This window comes from Heterocephalus glaber, unplaced genomic scaffold (assembly GCF_053883595.1).
Source record: "Heterocephalus glaber isolate CG9 unplaced genomic scaffold, H.glaber_assembly_v1.0 deba00001600, whole genome shotgun sequence".
Classification (NCBI taxonomy): domain Eukaryota; kingdom Metazoa; phylum Chordata; class Mammalia; order Rodentia; family Bathyergidae; genus Heterocephalus; species Heterocephalus glaber.
Window position 1 is genome coordinate 22,273,150 of NW_028258372.1, and position 19,584 is coordinate 22,292,733.

General features: G+C 35.2%; 1 protein-coding gene and 1 pseudogene across 45 annotated transcripts in view; one reads left to right on the plus strand and one right to left on the minus strand.

Moving 5' to 3' along the window:
• LOC106010905 (centromere protein I pseudogene) overlaps positions 1-19,584 on the plus strand; it is a 194,946-nt pseudogene that overhangs the window by 29,481 nt on the left and 145,881 nt on the right. Inside the window, exon 6 of one of the 41 annotated variants that reach the window (XR_015444374.1) lies at positions 13,068-19,133. The exons of the other annotated variants lie outside the window; for them this stretch is intronic. The product of XR_015444374.1 is annotated as a centromere protein I pseudogene, transcript variant X47 (transcript). Of the gene's footprint in view, positions 1-13,067; positions 19,134-19,584 lie in introns of those variants that run through there. 41 annotated transcript variants of the gene reach the window in all.
• The window catches only part of Edem3 (ER degradation enhancing alpha-mannosidase like protein 3), a 78,422-nt gene continuing 60,799 nt past the window's right edge, over positions 1,962-19,584 (minus strand). For 2 of the 4 annotated variants that reach the window (XM_021242922.2, XM_021242921.2), the window contains exons 19-21: positions 13,047-13,232; positions 11,731-11,778; positions 1,962-5,820 (exon numbers count right to left, since the gene is read on the minus strand). In XM_021242922.2, the coding sequence (XP_021098581.2) occupies positions 5,414-5,820; positions 11,731-11,778; positions 13,047-13,232 (641 nt within the window). In that variant the 3' untranslated portion in view covers positions 1,962-5,413. The remainder of the gene's footprint in view (positions 5,821-11,730; positions 11,779-13,046; positions 13,233-19,584) is intronic. The other 2 variants (XM_004862796.4, XM_004862795.4) reach the window with 1 other exon arrangement.

Below are 19,584 nucleotides of genomic sequence, written 5' to 3' on the forward strand. Positions count from 1 at the left end.
GCAGCCTTGCCAGACCAGGTGATGGAGGCAAAGTCTAAACTCAGTTTAGGAGAGAAATTTTCATTGCTTCAGGCCAAAGAGGGTCTCATTGTTTGATATGATAAAATTATAAGAAGGTGAATGGATGAGAGATGGTTTCCCATTGGCTTACATGATGGAACAATATTTGGAAAACCACATAATCACAAGGTGTGGGGATGGATTTTCTGAATAAATTTTCATCCCTGCCTTTTCTGACATGTGAGGGATCAATATTGTCTGAACCCAGCTGATGTGATTTGTTGGTGGCTGCTGTATTGTAAAGGTTATTGGAGAGCATGTGTTTTTAAGAAAAAGAAATCATTTTCATTGAGCTATTCTGATAATATGATGTCTCATACCGATATTCCTTGTTTAACAACTGTTTGGGCCTACAACTGAGGCGTGCAGTTCAGACTTAACAACCCTCTCTGGGACTTATGACCCCCCCCCTTTTTTTGGTACAGTTCTGTCCATTTTGTTTATAGAGCCCTAATGTATTTTTTTACAGTATAACTTGTTTATACAGTAGTATAATTTTTGCTGGCAGTACTATACAGCAGTATAATTTTGTTATACATTACAATGTTCCATGTAAGAGTTATGCAAATAAAAACAAAAAGTTATCAAGTTGGACTTTCCTTTGACCATTTCTTTGTTCTGAATATTGTAAAGTACCTGCTATATAAAGTTCCTTATTTAGCAGCCAACTCATTTAATGATCTAGTCACAGAATCAGAACTCAGTTGTTAAGAGTGTCTGTATAACCTCTAAGGTATTTTCTCAACATTACCTGCTACTGCTTTAGTTAGATGGTATTACTGAGCCTGAACTTAGGTAGAAATATGCTGTACAAAGCACCACGGGACTTGTAAACAGCAAGTCTCCTACTGTTGTCTGGGATCATAAAAGTACAATCTTTATAGATTAGGAGGATCCATAAGGGGTCTATTATGGCCTCCCATTTGCTACTCACTGGGGGTAAATGGAAACTAAGTAATCTAACCCAAGAACAAGAGTAACTAGCTGGGTTTCAGAAGTATAATGATTAGCAAGCAGATACTGAGACTTCCTCTTCTCCATTAACTCCTAAGGTACTTAGCCCCTCTACCAAAGTTTGCTTTACCCAGAAAAGAAAAGCAACCTCATCCTTTGAAATCTTTCAAACACTTGCTGAAACCATAGTGCATTCATTGTCCTGGAGGAACGGGGATATACTGAGATTAGAATCACTGCCCAGGAAGTCTGAGAATAGATGATTTCATTTCTAAACTTCAATCTCAGATGGGGAAAAGGTCAGGTAGGAAGGGACTGAACAAAAGGTAAGGAGAAAATGAAATACGGGTGGGAGTGGGGAGAAGGCTGAGAAAGGAAGGAAGAAGGGGAGCACCCTGCCAGGAGCTGGGCCTGGCCTCTGCAGTTAGACCACAGCTTCCCTCCCAAAGTCACTACGAGTGCAACTTTGAGTTAGATGCTTGGAGTCTGTTCAAGTCTCAGATTGCTCACCTATAGGATAACAATTACCAATGAAAAATAATGATTATTTTGAGGTCCTTGAAGATATCTGTGGTCCGACCCCTGTAACAGTACAGCTGAAAAGCACAGTACACCACAGTAGAGAGGCGACTGAAAGGAAGTGGCCTCACTGGTGATAACATTAAGAGGACAAGTGATCTTATTAAATGTAAGTAAACTCAAAACATAAACATGTTCCCAATACTGACATTGTGAATTACAGTATTTCTCTAGCACTAGTTTGAGGTACTGACTTGTGGAACTGTGCAATGTATGACTGAGTTCCTACCCTGGAAGCTGTTCTCAAAATTCACTGGCCTGAGGTAAAATAAAAAGTAAGAAAACAGAGCAGTAAAAATTTTTTCAAATATATCAATATATAAAGATATGCAACAATGATTCTTAAAATTCAAATTAAAACAAGACCAGAATATTTACATGTTTATTAAATCTTTACAATCAATAATTATAATCAAATACACAATTATATACAAGGATTATATACATTTTGCCCAGACTTTTACATCACAGTACATAGTTTCCCTTAGAAATATTGTATACATTTATCACCAAACAATAAAACCCAACAACAGTAGTGTTACAGCACCTGTTAGTACAGACATCTTTTTCATAAATTACATCATAAGAAAATATACGGCTGTAAATTGGGCTTTTAAAAATCTTTTATAAAATCTGAACATACAATGTTTCATTCACAGAATGTTTTTTTCTATGTTCTGACTGAAGCCTTGTGCATAAAACGACCAGTTGAAATATTTACTAAATTCTACCCACCCCCACTCCGTAAAATTATAAGCACTATTTGAATTACTTATGCTGAGCTTTCTTTATGATGAATTTGGCATGGGGTTTGGTGACAGAACAAATGCTGGCTTTGCTATAAAAAGAGTTGTGTGATGGTAATTTAAATCTAAAAAAAAATTCTTGAGAGAGTAACTATATTAGAGAAATTAAAATCAAAGAGTGCACAATTTTTCATTTTAAAAAATCTCTAAACTTGTGAAGAAAAAAGGAAAAGTAAAATCACAAAATAATCTGTTCTGAAACAATTACGTTCTTCTTAGAAGCCAATTACAGGTTAAAGAAAAACTCACCCAACTAAATATCCCACCCCAAACATATCTAGTAATTTGTAATTCTTTCACACTTAAAACTTTATGGGAAAAGTATTGCAAATTAGAGCACATCATTTCAATGGACTTTTATATGCAAAATAACTATAGCTATTTTATTTTTAGTAGATAAACAAATTAAATTTTAAAATTGGAAAATACCTGAATTAAACACTTGTTTTCATATCTTTTAACTTTCAGCTAAAATTTTTACTTGACTCCAGGTTTGTAAACATTGTATAAATCTTTCTTAGTCAAACAATTTTATGGCTGTGGTGATCCTTTCAGCTCCATTTCTAAGCAGTCAACATTTAACTGAGGTAGACCAGATGTTTCTAAATTCAGGGTCTCACAGAATCCCCTGAATCTTTAGCAAGCAAATAAAATATCTATGAACGGTATTTAACAAAACATTTAAAAAAATCTAAATAATGCTGCTGGATTTTTTAATGAACTCAAAAACTACTTCATCACAGTATAATGATGGTATTTTGAAGCTGAACTTATATCTTCTTTTTTAAGTAGGGAAAACCAGTATAATTTCTTCTTGGGTGTTAAGTATAACTAAATTTTTTTTCTTTTTAAAAAAGGGTCTAGTTTTCTAAACAAGTGAATGATATGCTTCTAAATCTCAGTGAAGGACAATGGCTCCCTCTAATGGCCAAAGGAAGGGAGAGTGGCAGTAAGCTGGCTTTTCCTAGTGTGTCACAGGATTCTTTGTGCCATTAAGTTCTCCTTGTTGGAAAAAAAATTATGTTGTTTAGATAACTTAGAAGAGTTACATTTAGACAACAATGGCTTTGAGCTACAAATACAAAATCAAATTGATGTACATAAGGCTTCTGTAATCAAAGTCTTACAGGAACATCTGCTCCTTTTCTCCAAGCCCCAGTCCTATCAATCAAGGCAAGTCAAGTAACTAAGCTTCAGCTATTTTGGCAGCTTTCCAATTAAAATGAACAGCACTATGTCTATCCTTCTGTACGGCGTATGTATTATAGTTCTATCTTTTTACCTCAAATTTCACATGCAAAGAGACTAAAAATATCCATTTTGGTGTCAGGTTTAATTAAGGGCCAATAAAGGCCTTCCTATACTACTATTTTTTCCCTTCCCCAAGGCAAATTTTCTATTAGATTTATTACTCACTGACCCAATTATGTTTAGCTGGAATTTTTGAAGTAGGTAGTTATTCCCTTATAAAAGATTATTTACTTGGGATCTAAGACATACTGTACATAAATATACATAACTACAACACAGCATTGCTGTTCTTTAACAACTCCATATGTAAGTTATTCAGTACCTCAAAACCATGTTTTAGGAACAGGTTATTGTGTAATGTCACGGTAAAAAGAAAGGAAATTAAGTTTCTCAAATATTCCTTTGGAACTGATTAACATAGGTTTAAAAAATAAGTAAAATGAGCAAAAACCATGATTTCAAATCCAGGCTAACAATAAACATTTTAAAATTTAAATGTGGCCAGCATTAGACTGCCACTAAAAAGAGAAAAAGGGAAAAAATTTTCATTAAGCTACATAGCTATATGTAATTCCTACTATGTAAATGTTTTGCACAGGTCAGGGCAGACTAATGTTCAATTCCGTATCATAAGGAATATTTGTTAAAACAAAACAAGAATAAACCCAAAACTCATGATTCAACAGAAAATATGACAGACTTATTAGGTGTAACTTTAGAAACCAAAGTTTCAAAGTAGAGAAACAGTAGTTACTTAAGAAATTTTAGATCACTACCATAATTTTATCATGGCTTCATAAGACAGAAAAATGGAACAAAATATATTCAGCTGTTGGCGATATGGGCCTTTTGGCTCAAATTGCATACTAAACATGGTATGGAGTAAGGCTGATGGCTAGAGGTAACCACCTCTCAGAGAAATGAACTGGAAGAGATTTATAATCTACCTCACTAGGATATATGCTGTTTCATTTCAGAGTAGTTCCAGCTTTCCTTAATGGAAGGCCCAATGGGAAGTTCATATTGCAACATTATAGTTTCTCCCTTGCTCCATTTATCAAAAGTAAGCAATTTTCAGAATAAGACCTTTTTACTTGGTCTCACTGATTAGTCTTTATGTAGAAAACTCACTGAGAAAGTACACTGGCTTCACCTTTAGTTTAAATAAAGAAGGCATGGTTAGGAGGGGGGAAAAAAATCAAGTCATCTTGAATATCTGTTGTTGAATGAAGCAAGTGATGAGCAAAAAACTGTTACCATGAGTGTGTTTGCTTCATAACCACTTAGGCCACTCAGAGTGTTTTTTGTGAAGGCAGCATAATCTGAATGCCACAATACCCTATGTATCTTCCCCCAAAAGCCTCAACACAAATCAGGAAAGTTGAGCTTTCTTTAATTAGAAAGCTACAAACTCTGATTCTTTACTCCACTAACTGAATTGGTTTTTTGTCTATCCAGAGACAGTAGAAATACAGTTCCTAGGAATTCCCAGTTGTCTTTCCCTGGCCAGGCATGCTGCAAGTTGCGCAATGCTGTCATTTGAGGGGGGAATTAAGAGTTTCCACTTTTGATGGGACAGTCTAACCAAGGTCAATTTTAATGCAGCATGCTCCAGATTCCTATGATAATTACCTATGCCAGTCAGACCCTGGTTGCTCATCACCATACTTAAAGCCCCTTAGAGAGCCTGCTTAGTATTAGGGTGTCTATAACCACAGTTTACCTTTTCTTTTTAAATACCTACCACCACATTCTTCAGTGAGTCATAGTTCATCCTTCTCCATCATTTCAAATGCCTCTATATCTTCATTCCAGTCTGCTAATATGGAGTCTATAGGCTGGACCTTTTTACCCCAGCTAACATTAGGATTGGAGTCTTCCTCAGTTTCTGACTGTTCTTGAGGTTGGTTATCTAGATCTGTACATTCACCATCCAGACTGGTAGGCTCCTGGTTTTCCATGGGATTCAAAGTCTGTTCAGCAGGAGAAATGCTTGCAGCATTGTCAGTATCTGCTGGTGATGAGTCTGAGTGAGAGCTTAGGGAACTTTCCTCAGGAGCCTCTTGATCAACCAAATCAATTGCCTGAGAAATTGATATAATCTGTTCAGCACTTTGATTCTGAGAATCATTTTCAGAGGATGGCTGTTCTTCATTTTCCATTTCAGGATCTGCATAAGAAAGAAACAAACTTCATGCTATTTTCCTCTCAAAAAATTTTACTAGTACAATTACAAAGTCATACTGGTTTTCACAATACAATTGAGAAATAAAATGTTGAAGATCATCATATTAATGCAGAATAGTGAAATGAGTAGAAAATGATCTGTCTTTTACTAATGTAACATTTCCTATATCTGTTTTGCAAAATGGGTCAGTGTTAGAAAATAAATGCTTCAAATTAGAAGGAAGGACTAATCACTGATGAAATAGGTTTTAATGAATATTAGTAGATGCCAAGAAATATATTAAACAATAATATTAAAATGCATAAAAATGTGTAATTTGTGACTAAAATTCATTAAATATTTAAGTTCAGGAAAGCGTGCATATGAGAGTATATTAAATAGAATAGTACATAGCACATATCAGTGCTCTGGAAAAGTGAAATTATCACTCAGTAAGCCATGAATACTCAGATAACAAGGTTTCAGGTGATTATGGGTATTAATGTGATTAATCAAAACATTTTCAAAAAACAATTGAGATTATTTATAGATATTCTATTATTTTATGTCTATGAATTCTGAAACATAAAATTCTAAAATCCACTAGAAAGCTAAAGAGTAGGATAAACCTCTTCTAATGAGTGTCCAATGAAACCATTTTATTTAGGGTTCCTCTGTACTTAAATAGCACTGACACCCACATGGTACACCCTGCTCAAGCTCAGTCTCAGCCTCTCTCTTGCAGTGCACGGTGCTAACAAGAAAATGAAGAGCAAAAACAGAAACGATACTTGCCCTTATGCACCTTTTAGTCCAACTCTAGAAAAAGATACTCTATCTACAAATATTCACACAAAATAAATAGAAAAATCCAACTGTGACACGTTTTGAAAGAGAGGTATGTGGTGTTAGGAAGGTATATATACATATATTTTTAAAATTTCCTTTATATATATTATAAATTTCATATATATGTGTATGTAGATGAATATATATGAAATTTAAAGGGTTCTTACAAAGTCTGAACTAGGACTTAAAGCATAAGTAGTCTTTCAGTCAAAGGAGGGAAAATGGACCTCTTGTGAAACCAGAAACACTAGAGGAAATGTGGGCATACAGGAAGATACTGGTGGATAGGTGTGTATTCAACCTGCTCAGGTAGGATCACTTGACTAGGGAAGTTTATATTCTTAGGTTTTGGGGCAGGGGGTGTAGGTTGAAAAGCTGAGGAGTCCTCACACATCTCTGTTTCTGAGCTGTGGAAGAGGTATAATTTAACTAGATAGGGGAACCATGCTGGACCCGAAGAAAGTAGGGAGCTAGCTGCTGAGAGAATATTTGTGCTAGCTACTGTAAGTTCCAAGAAAAAAAAAACCTTCAAGTTTCTTTGTGGATGATATTGTTCTAATTTAGAAGGATGGGTTGTTCTGTCTAGTGATGAAGATGGTGCTTATGACTAAAAACACCTCTAAAGTTACATATAACACAATATTATTTTTGGAAATCTAACAAATGGAATAGGGTCAGAAAATAGAACAATTTGTAAATAAGGAAAAAAGTATCTAATTATATGTATTCAAAGATTGTGATTGTAGACTAAAACTCAAAGCAATTCTAATTTTAAAAATACTATTAAAATTAATAAAGGAATTTGGTAAGGAGGATTAAAATAACTGAATACCAATAACTCCTCTGTAGTGGCAATAATAGCTAAAAATAAAACCATACATTCTTTTCATAATAAAAAAAGCTATAAAACACAGAATTAAATTCATTATGAGAGGCATAAGGCTCATACTGCTTTATACCATGCAATCATTATAAAAACACAGAACAAGATCTGATTAAATTTATTAGTATATTCTTGGATAGACAGTCAATATTTAACATTACTCAAATTTATACATAAAGTATGTAATTATATACTAATTTCAAAATGAATCTCACTTATACTTCTTTCTGTTTTGGAACCAAATAAAATTATCTTCAATTTTCTGTTAAAAAATGTATGTCAAAAAAAAGTAAAGAAATTTTTTTTTTTTTTGGTACTGGGGATCAAACTCGGGACCTTGCGCTTGTGAGGCAGGCGCCGGAACCACTGAGCTAAATCCCCGGCCCCTAAAGTAAAGAAATTTTTTAAAGAACCAACACTATGTAAAACCTACACATCATTCTCAGTCTTGTATCGATCACTTTACCCTGACTTATCTAGCGCTCAACTTATCAATTTGTTTCTGATCTCACTGCCAACTTTATGAATATGTTTTCCATATAAAACCTTGCCACACGTCACTTCTGAGGCTATTCCTCCCAACAAGCAATTTATATATCTGCTCTAGTTATACATTTTAGAACTCTTCAGCAGAGATACACACTTCCAAAAAAGCAAGATCAAGCTCAATGAAAAACAGGAAAATATACTAAGTAAAGTAAGGGAGAAACATACTCTTTTATCTTGCTGAAAGAAATGTGAATTGTTACTACAACGTGCAACATTTATCAAGACTGAAAGATCCATACCCTTTCTGACAGCATTCCATTTTAGCAAATCTCAAAATTCTAGACAAGTATTAACATGTAAGAAGACATGGGACAATTTCTACACCATTGTATATAGTGACAAAACAAAATAAAAAATGTGGAAATAATATGGATGGTCAATAATGAAATAAATTATGATAGTTATGCAATAAAATGTAATGGAGCTTTTAAAAGAGTAAGTTCTGCTATGCAAACAGCATGGAAGAATATTCTTAAACTATAAGAAGCAACTTGCTTAATGATATTTATAGTATATCCCATTACTGTGAAAAGAAAAAAAAAATCTGTAATTTTGAAATGTATAAAGCCCAAAGGAACATATAGAGGGTTATATACTAAACTGTTAATGTTGGTTAGTTATCTCAGGAAAATGAGAGATTATTTAAAAACATTTAGTATGCCTCTAAAAGAACTTGTTAGAAGTTTACATTTGAAATTTTTAAAAAATAAGGCTTTTCAAAAGATATCAATAACCACTCTATAAGGCACTAAAGGAAAGTCACCAAAGGCCAAGTAATTCAAAGACAGAGAGAGAGAGAGAGAGAGAGACAGACAGAAACAGGCAGAGACAGAGACAGAGATTTAAGACATCCAGAGAAATAAATATTTTGGTTTTTTACAAGCTTTTGGAACTACAAGACAAGAACTAAAAGCAGCAATGAGGAAACTAAAAATGGCAGTCAGAGAAGCACAAAAAGATACAAAGAAGTTTAAGTCTGCCATACTGTTATAAATCTCCATTCTAAGGTACCTGTTTTCACCAGTCTATGAGATCACAGTCTTAGGAGCCTAACCACTACAACTTTCAATTCTGAAATGGTGCACCAGAAACAAAGAAAGAATGGAGAAAATCTTAAGATACAAAGAAAATAAAATCAGTAAGTGTTACTAAGAAAGGGGGAAGGGAAACTTGGCAAACACTTAAAAGACTGGATATTCTACAATCATTCATTCATTCATCTATACATTCAGTGTTTACAGAAAGCAAGAAATAGAACTATATAATGGAATATGAGTATCACAGAACTCCATTAAAAAGATACCTTTACATTTTATTAGGAGAATAAGAGAAAACTTCATACAGAAGGTGGCATTTAACTGAGTATTTAAAATGGCTAAACATTCTCTAAGGTCGAGGATAGGAATTGGTAAGGCATTTCCAGAAAGAAGGAGGAGATGGGCAAATGTGAATGCAAATGCAAAAACATGCTGTGGTGAGAGAAGGGTGGGTAGGTTAGCATCAGTTCTGTGGACAAGAATGTTTAGGATGTTCCTCTCTGGGCAAAGAGCCCATCTGCCTATAGACTAGATTTTTCTCTTTGGAATCAGAAACTTAACAATAACCTATGCTCTACAGTTCAACTCTAGGATGGATTCATCCCAACCAACTTCAGTATTGATCTTAGGAAAACTGACACTGCCTGACTTTAATCAAGAACAGTTCATAGGATGGGATTTTTAAAAAAATCTTCTCTCCCATTTTCTTTGTCTTCCTCTTTTCCAGGTAGTCACAAATACAAAAGTAGCCTGGAAAACTTGTCCATAAAGCACTACAGGCTCACACTGTATTCATAAGTTGCAAGCATGACAATGTATTGGAATTTTATAATGATGTATTTCCCCTTGAAAAATATTATCAAGAAGGGGAAACTGATTCTTAATTGTAAACTACTTTGATTTGGATTTACAAGTAACAATGCAGTGACTTTTGTTTGTTAGCAGAGGCTTGGAATTATTAAGCGTCTTTATGAATTGAACTTTTGGAAAGATAAGACACAAAATTAAAAGTTTGAATAACAAATTGTGGAAAACTTAACTTTTAGAAGTGTCACTGATTCGACCTATGGAAGCAGTATCTCTACTTGATAAATTCCTGATTTAGCTTCTTAAGGAGAATGTGTATTATCTGTTGCTACCAGGTAGGACAAAATGGAAATGGGAATTTGGGGGCTTCTGTTTTCTGTATTAAAATACAGTAAATGTATAAAGAACTTCACAATCACATAGTATAACTTTATAAAGAAAAATATTTATTTGTAGAATGAGGATTTTGCTAAGGATAATCGGGAGGATATTTTATTGTTTGAGTTTTAAAGCTTTTATTATTTGGTTTACTTATGTAATCCTAACTGGGATACATAATGGCACAATATGGCCAGATACACGGGGGGAGGCAGAAAAGAGCTGCCTGCAGGGGCTCATTCAGTGTTTCTCAAAGTGAGCTGAGAAACCAGATATATCTGACCACCTGGAGAGTGTGTTTAAAATGTCAGATTCTGACCCCTGCTTCAGAGGGTCTGATTCAATACTGCAGAGCAGAACACAGCAACCTGTATTCTTTTTTTTTTTTTTTTTTTTTGTACCAGGGATCGAACTTGGGACCTTGCACTTGCAAGGCACGAGGCAAAATCATTGAGCTAAATCCCTGGCCCCGCAGCCTGTATTCTTTTTTTTTTTTTGGTACCGGGGATCAAACACGGGTCCTTGTACTTGCGCAGCAGGCAGCGAAACCACTGAGCTAAATCCCCGGCCCCAACAGCCTGTATTCTTAATAAGTACATCAGCTGATTCTGATACCAAGGAAAAACACTGATGTTTGTGATAATGGTAGATTACAAGTTAATGATAACCAAACCACTATAGACTTTATCTTCTTAGAATATTATCCTAAGTGAATAATAAAAATTGATTTTGTTCAACTATTATCACTGATTTTTGTTATAAACAATAATTATAATGTGCTGCTGATTTAGTTAATATAGTGATACAATTCTCAAAACGGCTATCATATAAAAAAGGGAATTTTCAAGAGTTATAACAATCACATTTCAATAAATTTGCCAAATGTTTTTAAAAACATCATCTAAATAACACCCCTTTCACACAAGATCCTTAGGGAAATACTGTTTGCCAAGATTTTTTTTGTTAAGTGGAACTGGTCATCTCTCATGCCCTTTCTCTAACATAGGAAGTACATTCTTTATCATAATCATGCAGTCCTAACTATGTATTCCCCACCACCATTGTGAGCTCTTAAAACAAGTCAGTATTTTAAATATTTTACAGTGCATTCAGATAAAAGATGATACAGATGTTGTTATATTTAAACAACAATGCTGCTGTTAGAGTGACTTGGGTGGATATGAGACTAGTGAATTTATCTATTATATGGAATGTAAAATTAATAGAATCTGTTAAGCTAGGATCAATAAAAAATTATTATTACTGGATAGCTAACCAGACATGAAAATAATCTAATTACATTAAACCAGACATTATCAGGATAGTCACTGAAAAAAATTATATATGCATGTGTGCGCATACACAAACACATATACATATATAATAGGCTTATTAATGCAAGATACTTACTACTATTAATAATGTAGCTTGGAATCATTTTACCTTTTAAAATTGCTGCTGAAATTCCAATGGTAGCACAAACGGGGGGAAAAAGCAAAGGTATTAAAGAGTTACATAGAATAATATTACTTTGCCTATGTTTGATGTACTTAACTGCATGTATGTAGAAAAGATCTGAATTTAGAAAAAGGGCTGGGGGGGGAATCAGGTATGTAGGAGGATTTAAGAAGATAGAAAATCTGTTTTCATCTATACATCCTTATAGTCATATATTCTACTCACTCTACTGCCCTGAAATAGTTGACAATTCAAAGACTCTCAAAGAATAAAGCAATACAAGAAGAAAACACAACACTGATTAGGCTAGCATGAGATTACTGAAGAACTTTAAAAAAAAAATGTCCCATTTAAAAATCAATCAGTTTCCTATCAAACACTTTAGAGAATATAACAGCCTTACACAGGTATTTCTGGCAAATAAGAATGTTGGCTGCCATAGCAGACTCACAGCCTATGTCTCATGGCTCACTTTCCCTCACCTCTCTTCCATCTTTGGGTATAAAACTATTGAAAAAATACTAGTAAGACCTTGCCTTTATAGAGTAGAGGTAAAAGAGCTTTAAACTTACTGAGAGACATTTTGACCTAGAAAGGATTGTACACTCTCATGAATTAAGGCATGCTATCCTGTTCTTCAGGTACAGCCATTTGTAACTCTTATAACTTATGAATGTCTATGTGATTAGATCTCAATAAGGAGAAGCTGCTAGACATTTCTATCGCCTTTATCAAAACACTGATTATAGGTGGTTGGTGAGATCAAGTATTATTGTAATATATATATAGCACAATTCTATAGTATCTATCCTTACTCAGTATTTAAAAAAATGCAAGATGTAGTATCAATAAAACTGAATGATAGGGCTGGGGGTTTTTAGCCCAGTGGTGCCACTGCCTGCCTCACCAAGTGCAAGGTCCCAAGTTTGATCCCCGGCCAGTACCAAAAAACAAACAAAAAAAACTGAATGATGAACATTTCCCAATGTTAAAATGGCTTTCTTGATGTTGTATATTTATCTACTGGACAGAATTATGGCCAAAAATATAAATTACATATAAAATATAATTCTATAAGCATTATAATTCAGCATAGCAAATAAATATTTTACTATTCTTTATTACCAAAAAAAATTTATTTTGGAACTACCTTCTAAAAATTTTATCTGCTTTTCAGGGAACTGAAAGGTCCACTTTTATAACTCATTTTTGTAATCAAATTAGTAAAATAAATGCTAAGTTACATAAAAAATTCTTTTTACCCTTACCTCGATCTTTTGCTTTATCAGAAAGGAGCACTTCTACTTCTTCATACTCCCGGATGGCATCTAGTATGATACTTCCTTCTTTGCTGAATAGGAACAGCATGGGGATCTTGATGTCATCTGTGTCCTTTCCATCACCTGCCATCTGGAACAGAGGGGCAGTATCACTGCTGCTCCCCTCATTGTCGTCTAGCCAGAAAATGAACATAGCAAATATCAGGCCATCCAATCACTACAGACTTATCAATTGTTACTGCTTTTTACCTGTTGACAGAATTAATTTTATGCATCAAAAACAACAAAAACAAACATCACTAATTACAGAAACTTATCTTAAGGAATTAATTCAGCTGTATGCCCAAAGAACTTTACTGGAGTGCTATTTATGATTGTGAATGATTATAAACCATTATAATGCAGAGGAGCAGAGGCCCCCAGCGCAAAGTAGCTGAGCCTTTTGGGCCGCTGTACCACTGCCCCCATGCAGAGGAGCAGTGGCCCCTAGTGCTGAGTAGCTGACCCTTACGGGCCTCCTTACCACTGCCTGCAGTGCAGAGGAACAGAGCTCCCCCCACCCCCAGCACCAAGGAGGTGAGCCTTTCAGGTCGCCAAACCACTGCCCCCAGCCCAGAGGAGGTGAAGTTCGTGGGCACCAGCAGCACACACCCACCCTCAACCCCCCCACCCCCTTTGAAATGACAAGATACATAAACAATTTTCAAAACCAGATTTCCAGATCACCTAAAGCAAACCCAAAGGGAAACGAGATGGAACACTCTGATACTCAACCACCTGGACTCCCTGAAATAGCAACAAAACAGGATCTGGAAAAAATGAAATCAGAAATAGTTTCTTAGATAACAACAGAGATTGTGCCCATAGTACAAGACATGACTAATAAATCTAGAGAGGACACAGACAAAAAAATACAGGAGCTGAGGAACATGACAGAATCTCAACATAGGAAATAAATGGAATCCATAAAACAGATGCAAAAAGATTTCCAGGAGATTACAAACTTCATTGAAAGTTTACACAGCAGAATAACCCAATGTGAGGACAGAATTTCAGATATAGAAGATAAGATTGCATAATAGTGACCAGGAAAGGAAAAATTTCTTGAAAATAGGAAGGAAGCACTAGAAATCAATCCAGCAGCTGCTAGATGATGCAAACAAAAATAACATAAGACTGATCTGAGTCAATGAAGAAACAGGAGAAAGTGCAGACAACATAAAAAAACTGTTCACAGAAGTGATGGCAGAAAACTTCCCAAGCAGGAGAAGAGAACTTGACATACTGATAAGTGAGGCATATAGGACTTCAACTGGCCCTGATCAAAACAAAATTACACATAGGCATATAATTGTTAAGATGCCAGAAACTCAACAGAAAAACAAAATTCTATAAGCAGTTAGAGAAAAGAAACAAATCACATACAAATGAAAGCCCATCAGAATCACGGCAGACTTCTCAATGCAAACCCTCAGGGCAAGAAGAGCTTGGAGTAACGTATTTCAAGCCCAAAAGAAAAACAGCCTCCAGCTCAGATTGATGTACTCTGCAAAACTATCTTTCAAAACTGATGGAGAAATAAGATACTTTCATGACAAAAAGCACCTTAGGAACTTCATGAATATCCAACCAGCACTCCAAAAAATTTTAGACAATATCCTAGGAAAAGACAATGAGGATCACAACACTAGGAAGTCCAGCAGAATGAATCCATCAGGCACGACAAGAAACTAAACCTAAAGGGGGAGAATCCAACAAAAAGAAAGTCATGACAATGATAAGTCAATACATATGAGTTATAACCATCAATTAATGGTCTCAATTCATCAATCAAAAGAAATAGACTGGCAGAATGAATAAGGAAGCAACATCCAACAATACACTGCATACAAGAAACACACTTAATTCAAAAAGAAACTCATAGACTGAAAGTTAAAGGGAGGAAAACAATATTCCATGCAACAGGAGCCCCCCAAAAAGGAGGAGTAGCTATGCTCTTGGCAGATCAAGTGGATTTCAAACCAACACTGATTAAGAGAGACAAAGAAGGACACTACATCCTTGTAAAGGGAACAATCCAAGAGGAAGAGATGACAATCATAAACATATATGCACCAAACACTAGTGCACCCAACTATATAAAACAAATACTAACAGACATGAAAAATCAAATAAGCACTAATACAGTAGTAGTGGGGGACCTCAATACTCAACTGTCACAAATAAATAGATCAATTAGACAAAAAATAAACAACAAAATACTAGAACTTAATCAAACTCTTGAAAAAATGAACTTAACAGATGTTTATGGTGTTCCACCCTACAAAATCAGAATACACATTCTCTTTAGGTGCACATGGGTTGTTCTCCAAAAGAGACCACATACTCACTCATAGAACACATTTAAGTAAGTGCAAAGGAATTGAAGTTATCCCCTGTATATTATCAGATCATAGTGTGATGAAATTGGAGATCAATAGCAAAAGAAACCTCAAGAATTTCATAAACTCGTGGAAACTGCACAACATACTTCTGAATGACGAATGGGTCACAGAGGAAATTAAAGAAGAACTCAGTTCCTACAATTAATTGACAATGACAATACAAAATATCAGAATCTATGGGACACAATGAAAGCAGTCTTATGAGGGAAATTCATAGCAGTCAATACTCATATTAGGAAAAGAGAGGAAGCCCAATTCAACAACCTGATGCAAACCTCAAGATTCTAGAAAAAGAAGAGTAGGACAAACCCAAAGCTCGTACAAGGGAGGAAATTATAAAGATCAGAGGAGAAATCAATGCAATGGAGACTTAAGAGAATGATACAAAAAATCAATGAAGCCAAGAGTTGGTTCTTTGAAATAAACAAAATTGAAAAACCCTTAGCCAACTTTATCAAAAAAGGAAAGAAAAGGCCCAAATCCATGCAATTAGGAATGAAAAGGGTGAAATTACAATGGACCCAGCAGAAATCCAGAGGATCATCAATACCTACTTTGAGAACCTATATGCCAATTAGATGGAAAACAGAAGAAATGGACAGATTCCTAGATACACGTGAATTACCAAAGTTGAACGAAGAAGACCTAAAAATTCTAAACAGCCCAATATCCATCAATGAAATTGAAAACATAATTAAAAACTTAGCAACTAAGAAAAGCCCAGGTCCTGATGGCTTCACTGCTGAATTCTACAAGACATTGAGAGAGGAACTACTGATACTACTGTTTGAACTCTTCAATGAAATTGAAAGGGAAGCAGTACTCTCAAATTCATTCCTGCAAGCAAGCATCACCTTGATTCCCAAAGCAGAGAAACACCTAACCAAAAAAAAGGACTACAGGCCGATCGCACTAATGAATATAGATGCAAAAATCCTTAATAAGATACTGGCAAATAGAATGCAGAAGATCATCAAGAAGATCATACACCCTGACCAAATGGGATTCATCCCAGGGATGCAGGGATGGTTCAATATATGCAAATCAATCAATGTAATACACTATATCAATAGAGCCAAGGACAACAACCATAAGATCATCTCAATAGATGCAGAAAAAGCATTCAACAAAACCCAACACACATTTATGATAAAACCCTACAAAAAATTGGAATAGCCAGTCTCTACTTCATTCTGATAAAAGCCATCTATGAAAAACCAACAGCCAGTATCATAATAAATGGTCAAAAACTGAACTCCTTCACACTAAAATCAGGAACAAGACAAGGACGTCCACTATCACCACTCCTGGTCAATACAGTCTTGGAAACATTAGCCACAGCAATTAGACAAGAGAAAGAAATAAAAGGAATAAAGATAGGAAATGAAGAATTCAAATTGTCATTATTTGCAGATGACATGATACTCTATATCAAAGACCCCAAGAACTCCACCAAAAGTCTTCTAGACTTAATAGCCAAATTCAGTAAAGTAGCTGGATACAAGGTCAACACACAAAAATCAATAGCTTTCCTCTACATGAACAACAGACTCACCGAGAGAGAAATAGGGCAAACAATTCCTTTCACAATAGCATCCAAAAACCTGAAATGCCTAGTAATCAACCTAACAAAAGAAATCAAACACCTCTTCTCTGAAATCTGTAGCACTCTGAAAAGAGAGACTGAAGACGATATGGGAAAATGGAAAGATATCCCTTGCTCCTGGGTAGGAAGAATCAACCTAGTCAAAATGGCCATACTTCCAAAACTGCTATATAGATTCAATGCAATCCCAATTGAAATTCCAGAAGCATACTTCACGGACCTTGAGAAAACAATCCAAACATTCATTTGGAACAAGAAGAGACCTAGAATAACAAAAGCAATTCTAGGCAACAGAGACTTGGCAGGGGGTATCACAATCCCCAACTTGAAACTATACTACAAAGCTACTGTGATAAAAACAGCATGGTACTGGCAAAGAAACAGACGTGAGGACCAGTGGAACAGATTAGAAGATGCAGAAACAACTCCAGACACACTCGGCCATCTCATCTTCGACAAAGGAGCCAAACACCCTCACTGGAGGAAAGATAGCCTCTTTAATAAATGGTGCTGGAAAAGCTGGGTTTCAACTTGCCAAAGATTAAAAGTAGACCTATATCTCTCACCATGCACTAAACTAAAATTGAAATGGATGAAAGATCTAAATATTAAAAGAGAAACGCTGAACCAGCTGGTACAGAGGTTAGGAAGAACTCTTGAAGACATTGGTGTAAGAAAAGATTTTATGAACAAAACCTCAGTTGCCCATGAACTAGCAAAAACAGTCAACAAGTGGGATCTCGTCTTATTAAAAAGCTTCTGCACAGCAAGAGAAACCACCAACAGTGTGAAGAGACAACCCACAATGTGGGAAAAAATTTTCACCTACTGTTCCTCAGACATCTACTATCTGGAATCTATAAAGAACTTAAAAAAATCAGACCTCCCACATTTAAAGACCCAATCCAAAAACGGGCATCTGAAATGAGATATTTCTCAAAGAAGTAGAAATAGCAAATAAACATATGAAAATTGTTCAACATCACTGGTCCTTCGAGAGATGCAAATGAAAAGAATGCTGAGATTCCACCTCACCCCAGAAAGAATGGCTGCTATCATGAAATCAACCAATAACAAATGCTGGTGGGGCTGTGGGGAAAGAGGAACATTGCTCCACTGCTGGTGGGAATGTTGACTGGTGCAGCCACTGTGGATATCAGTATGGAGATACCTCAGAAACTAGGACTGGAAGTCCCATTTGACCCAGCTATTCCCCTGCTGGGGATCTTCCCCAAAGAATTAAAAGAAGCATACCACAGTGATATATGTGCACCCATCTTCATAGTAGCACAATTTGTAACAGCTAAAACTTGGAAGCAGCCCAATTGCCCATTAACTGGAGACTGGATAAAAAAAATATGGGTTTTTAAAATAAAATGGAGTACTGTTAAGCCATAAAAAATGAGAAATTAGAGACATTTATTGCTAAATCGATGCACATTGAGGTGATACTCTTAAGTGAAATAAATAGGACACAACTGTGTAAATACTGAATAGTTTCTCTGGTGTGAGAAACTGAAGATGTAAATAAGGACTAAAAGGTATAATAGATAATGTGAAATAGGTAGAAAAGTGGCAAAGGGGAAGGGGAAGTGGGAGGGGTAGGGGAAAGGAAAGAAGGGAATGGAATTAAGATGAGAAAATGAAAAACTGGAAACGAAGTTTTTGTAAATAGGGAGGGATGGAGGGGTTGAATGGAGGGCAGGGGAAGGGGGAAAAAATAAGAACCAAGAGAGATTATGTAAAGGTGCAAATTTCCAAAGATGAATGTAAGTGTATTGTATACGTAAAATATACCAATAAAATTAATAAAAAAATGAAAATAAACCATTATAAGTAAATAATGATGAACTACTTGGCAGGACACAGAAAAACAGAATAATGTTAATGTATTAAAAAATGTCAAACACAAAATTCTACAACTATGTAAGAATTTCATATATTTAGGGAAAAACCTAGAAATGGAAAAATGTACTGACTTTGATTAGAGTGGTAGAACTATGAATAAAGTTTTGTTGTGTGTGATATAGGACCAGAATCATTATTCTGCAAATCTGAAATGTTCCAAAATAGATTTTCAGATTAGGGATACTTAAGCAGTAACATCTATTTAAATATTCAAAAAATTTTAAAATTCCAATACTTGAAACATTTCTGTTCCAAACATTTTGGACAAAGTACATTGACAACCTGTGTATTGGTTTTACAGGACTACAAATTGATAGATCTTTTTTGTATAATACTTACAAAGAGTAATTACAACTACAGTGATTTTTTTTCCTCTACAAGCTAAATTAAATATTATTATTTTATACTGGTTAAATAATAATGCCAGGCTTGGTGTTACTCGCCTATAATCCTATCTACTCAGGAGGCTGAGGCAGGAAGGTGGAAAGTTCAAGCTTATGTTGGGCAATCTGGAGACTTAGTGAGACCATGTCCCCAAAAAGAAAAAATCGAAAGACAAGGGTGTAGC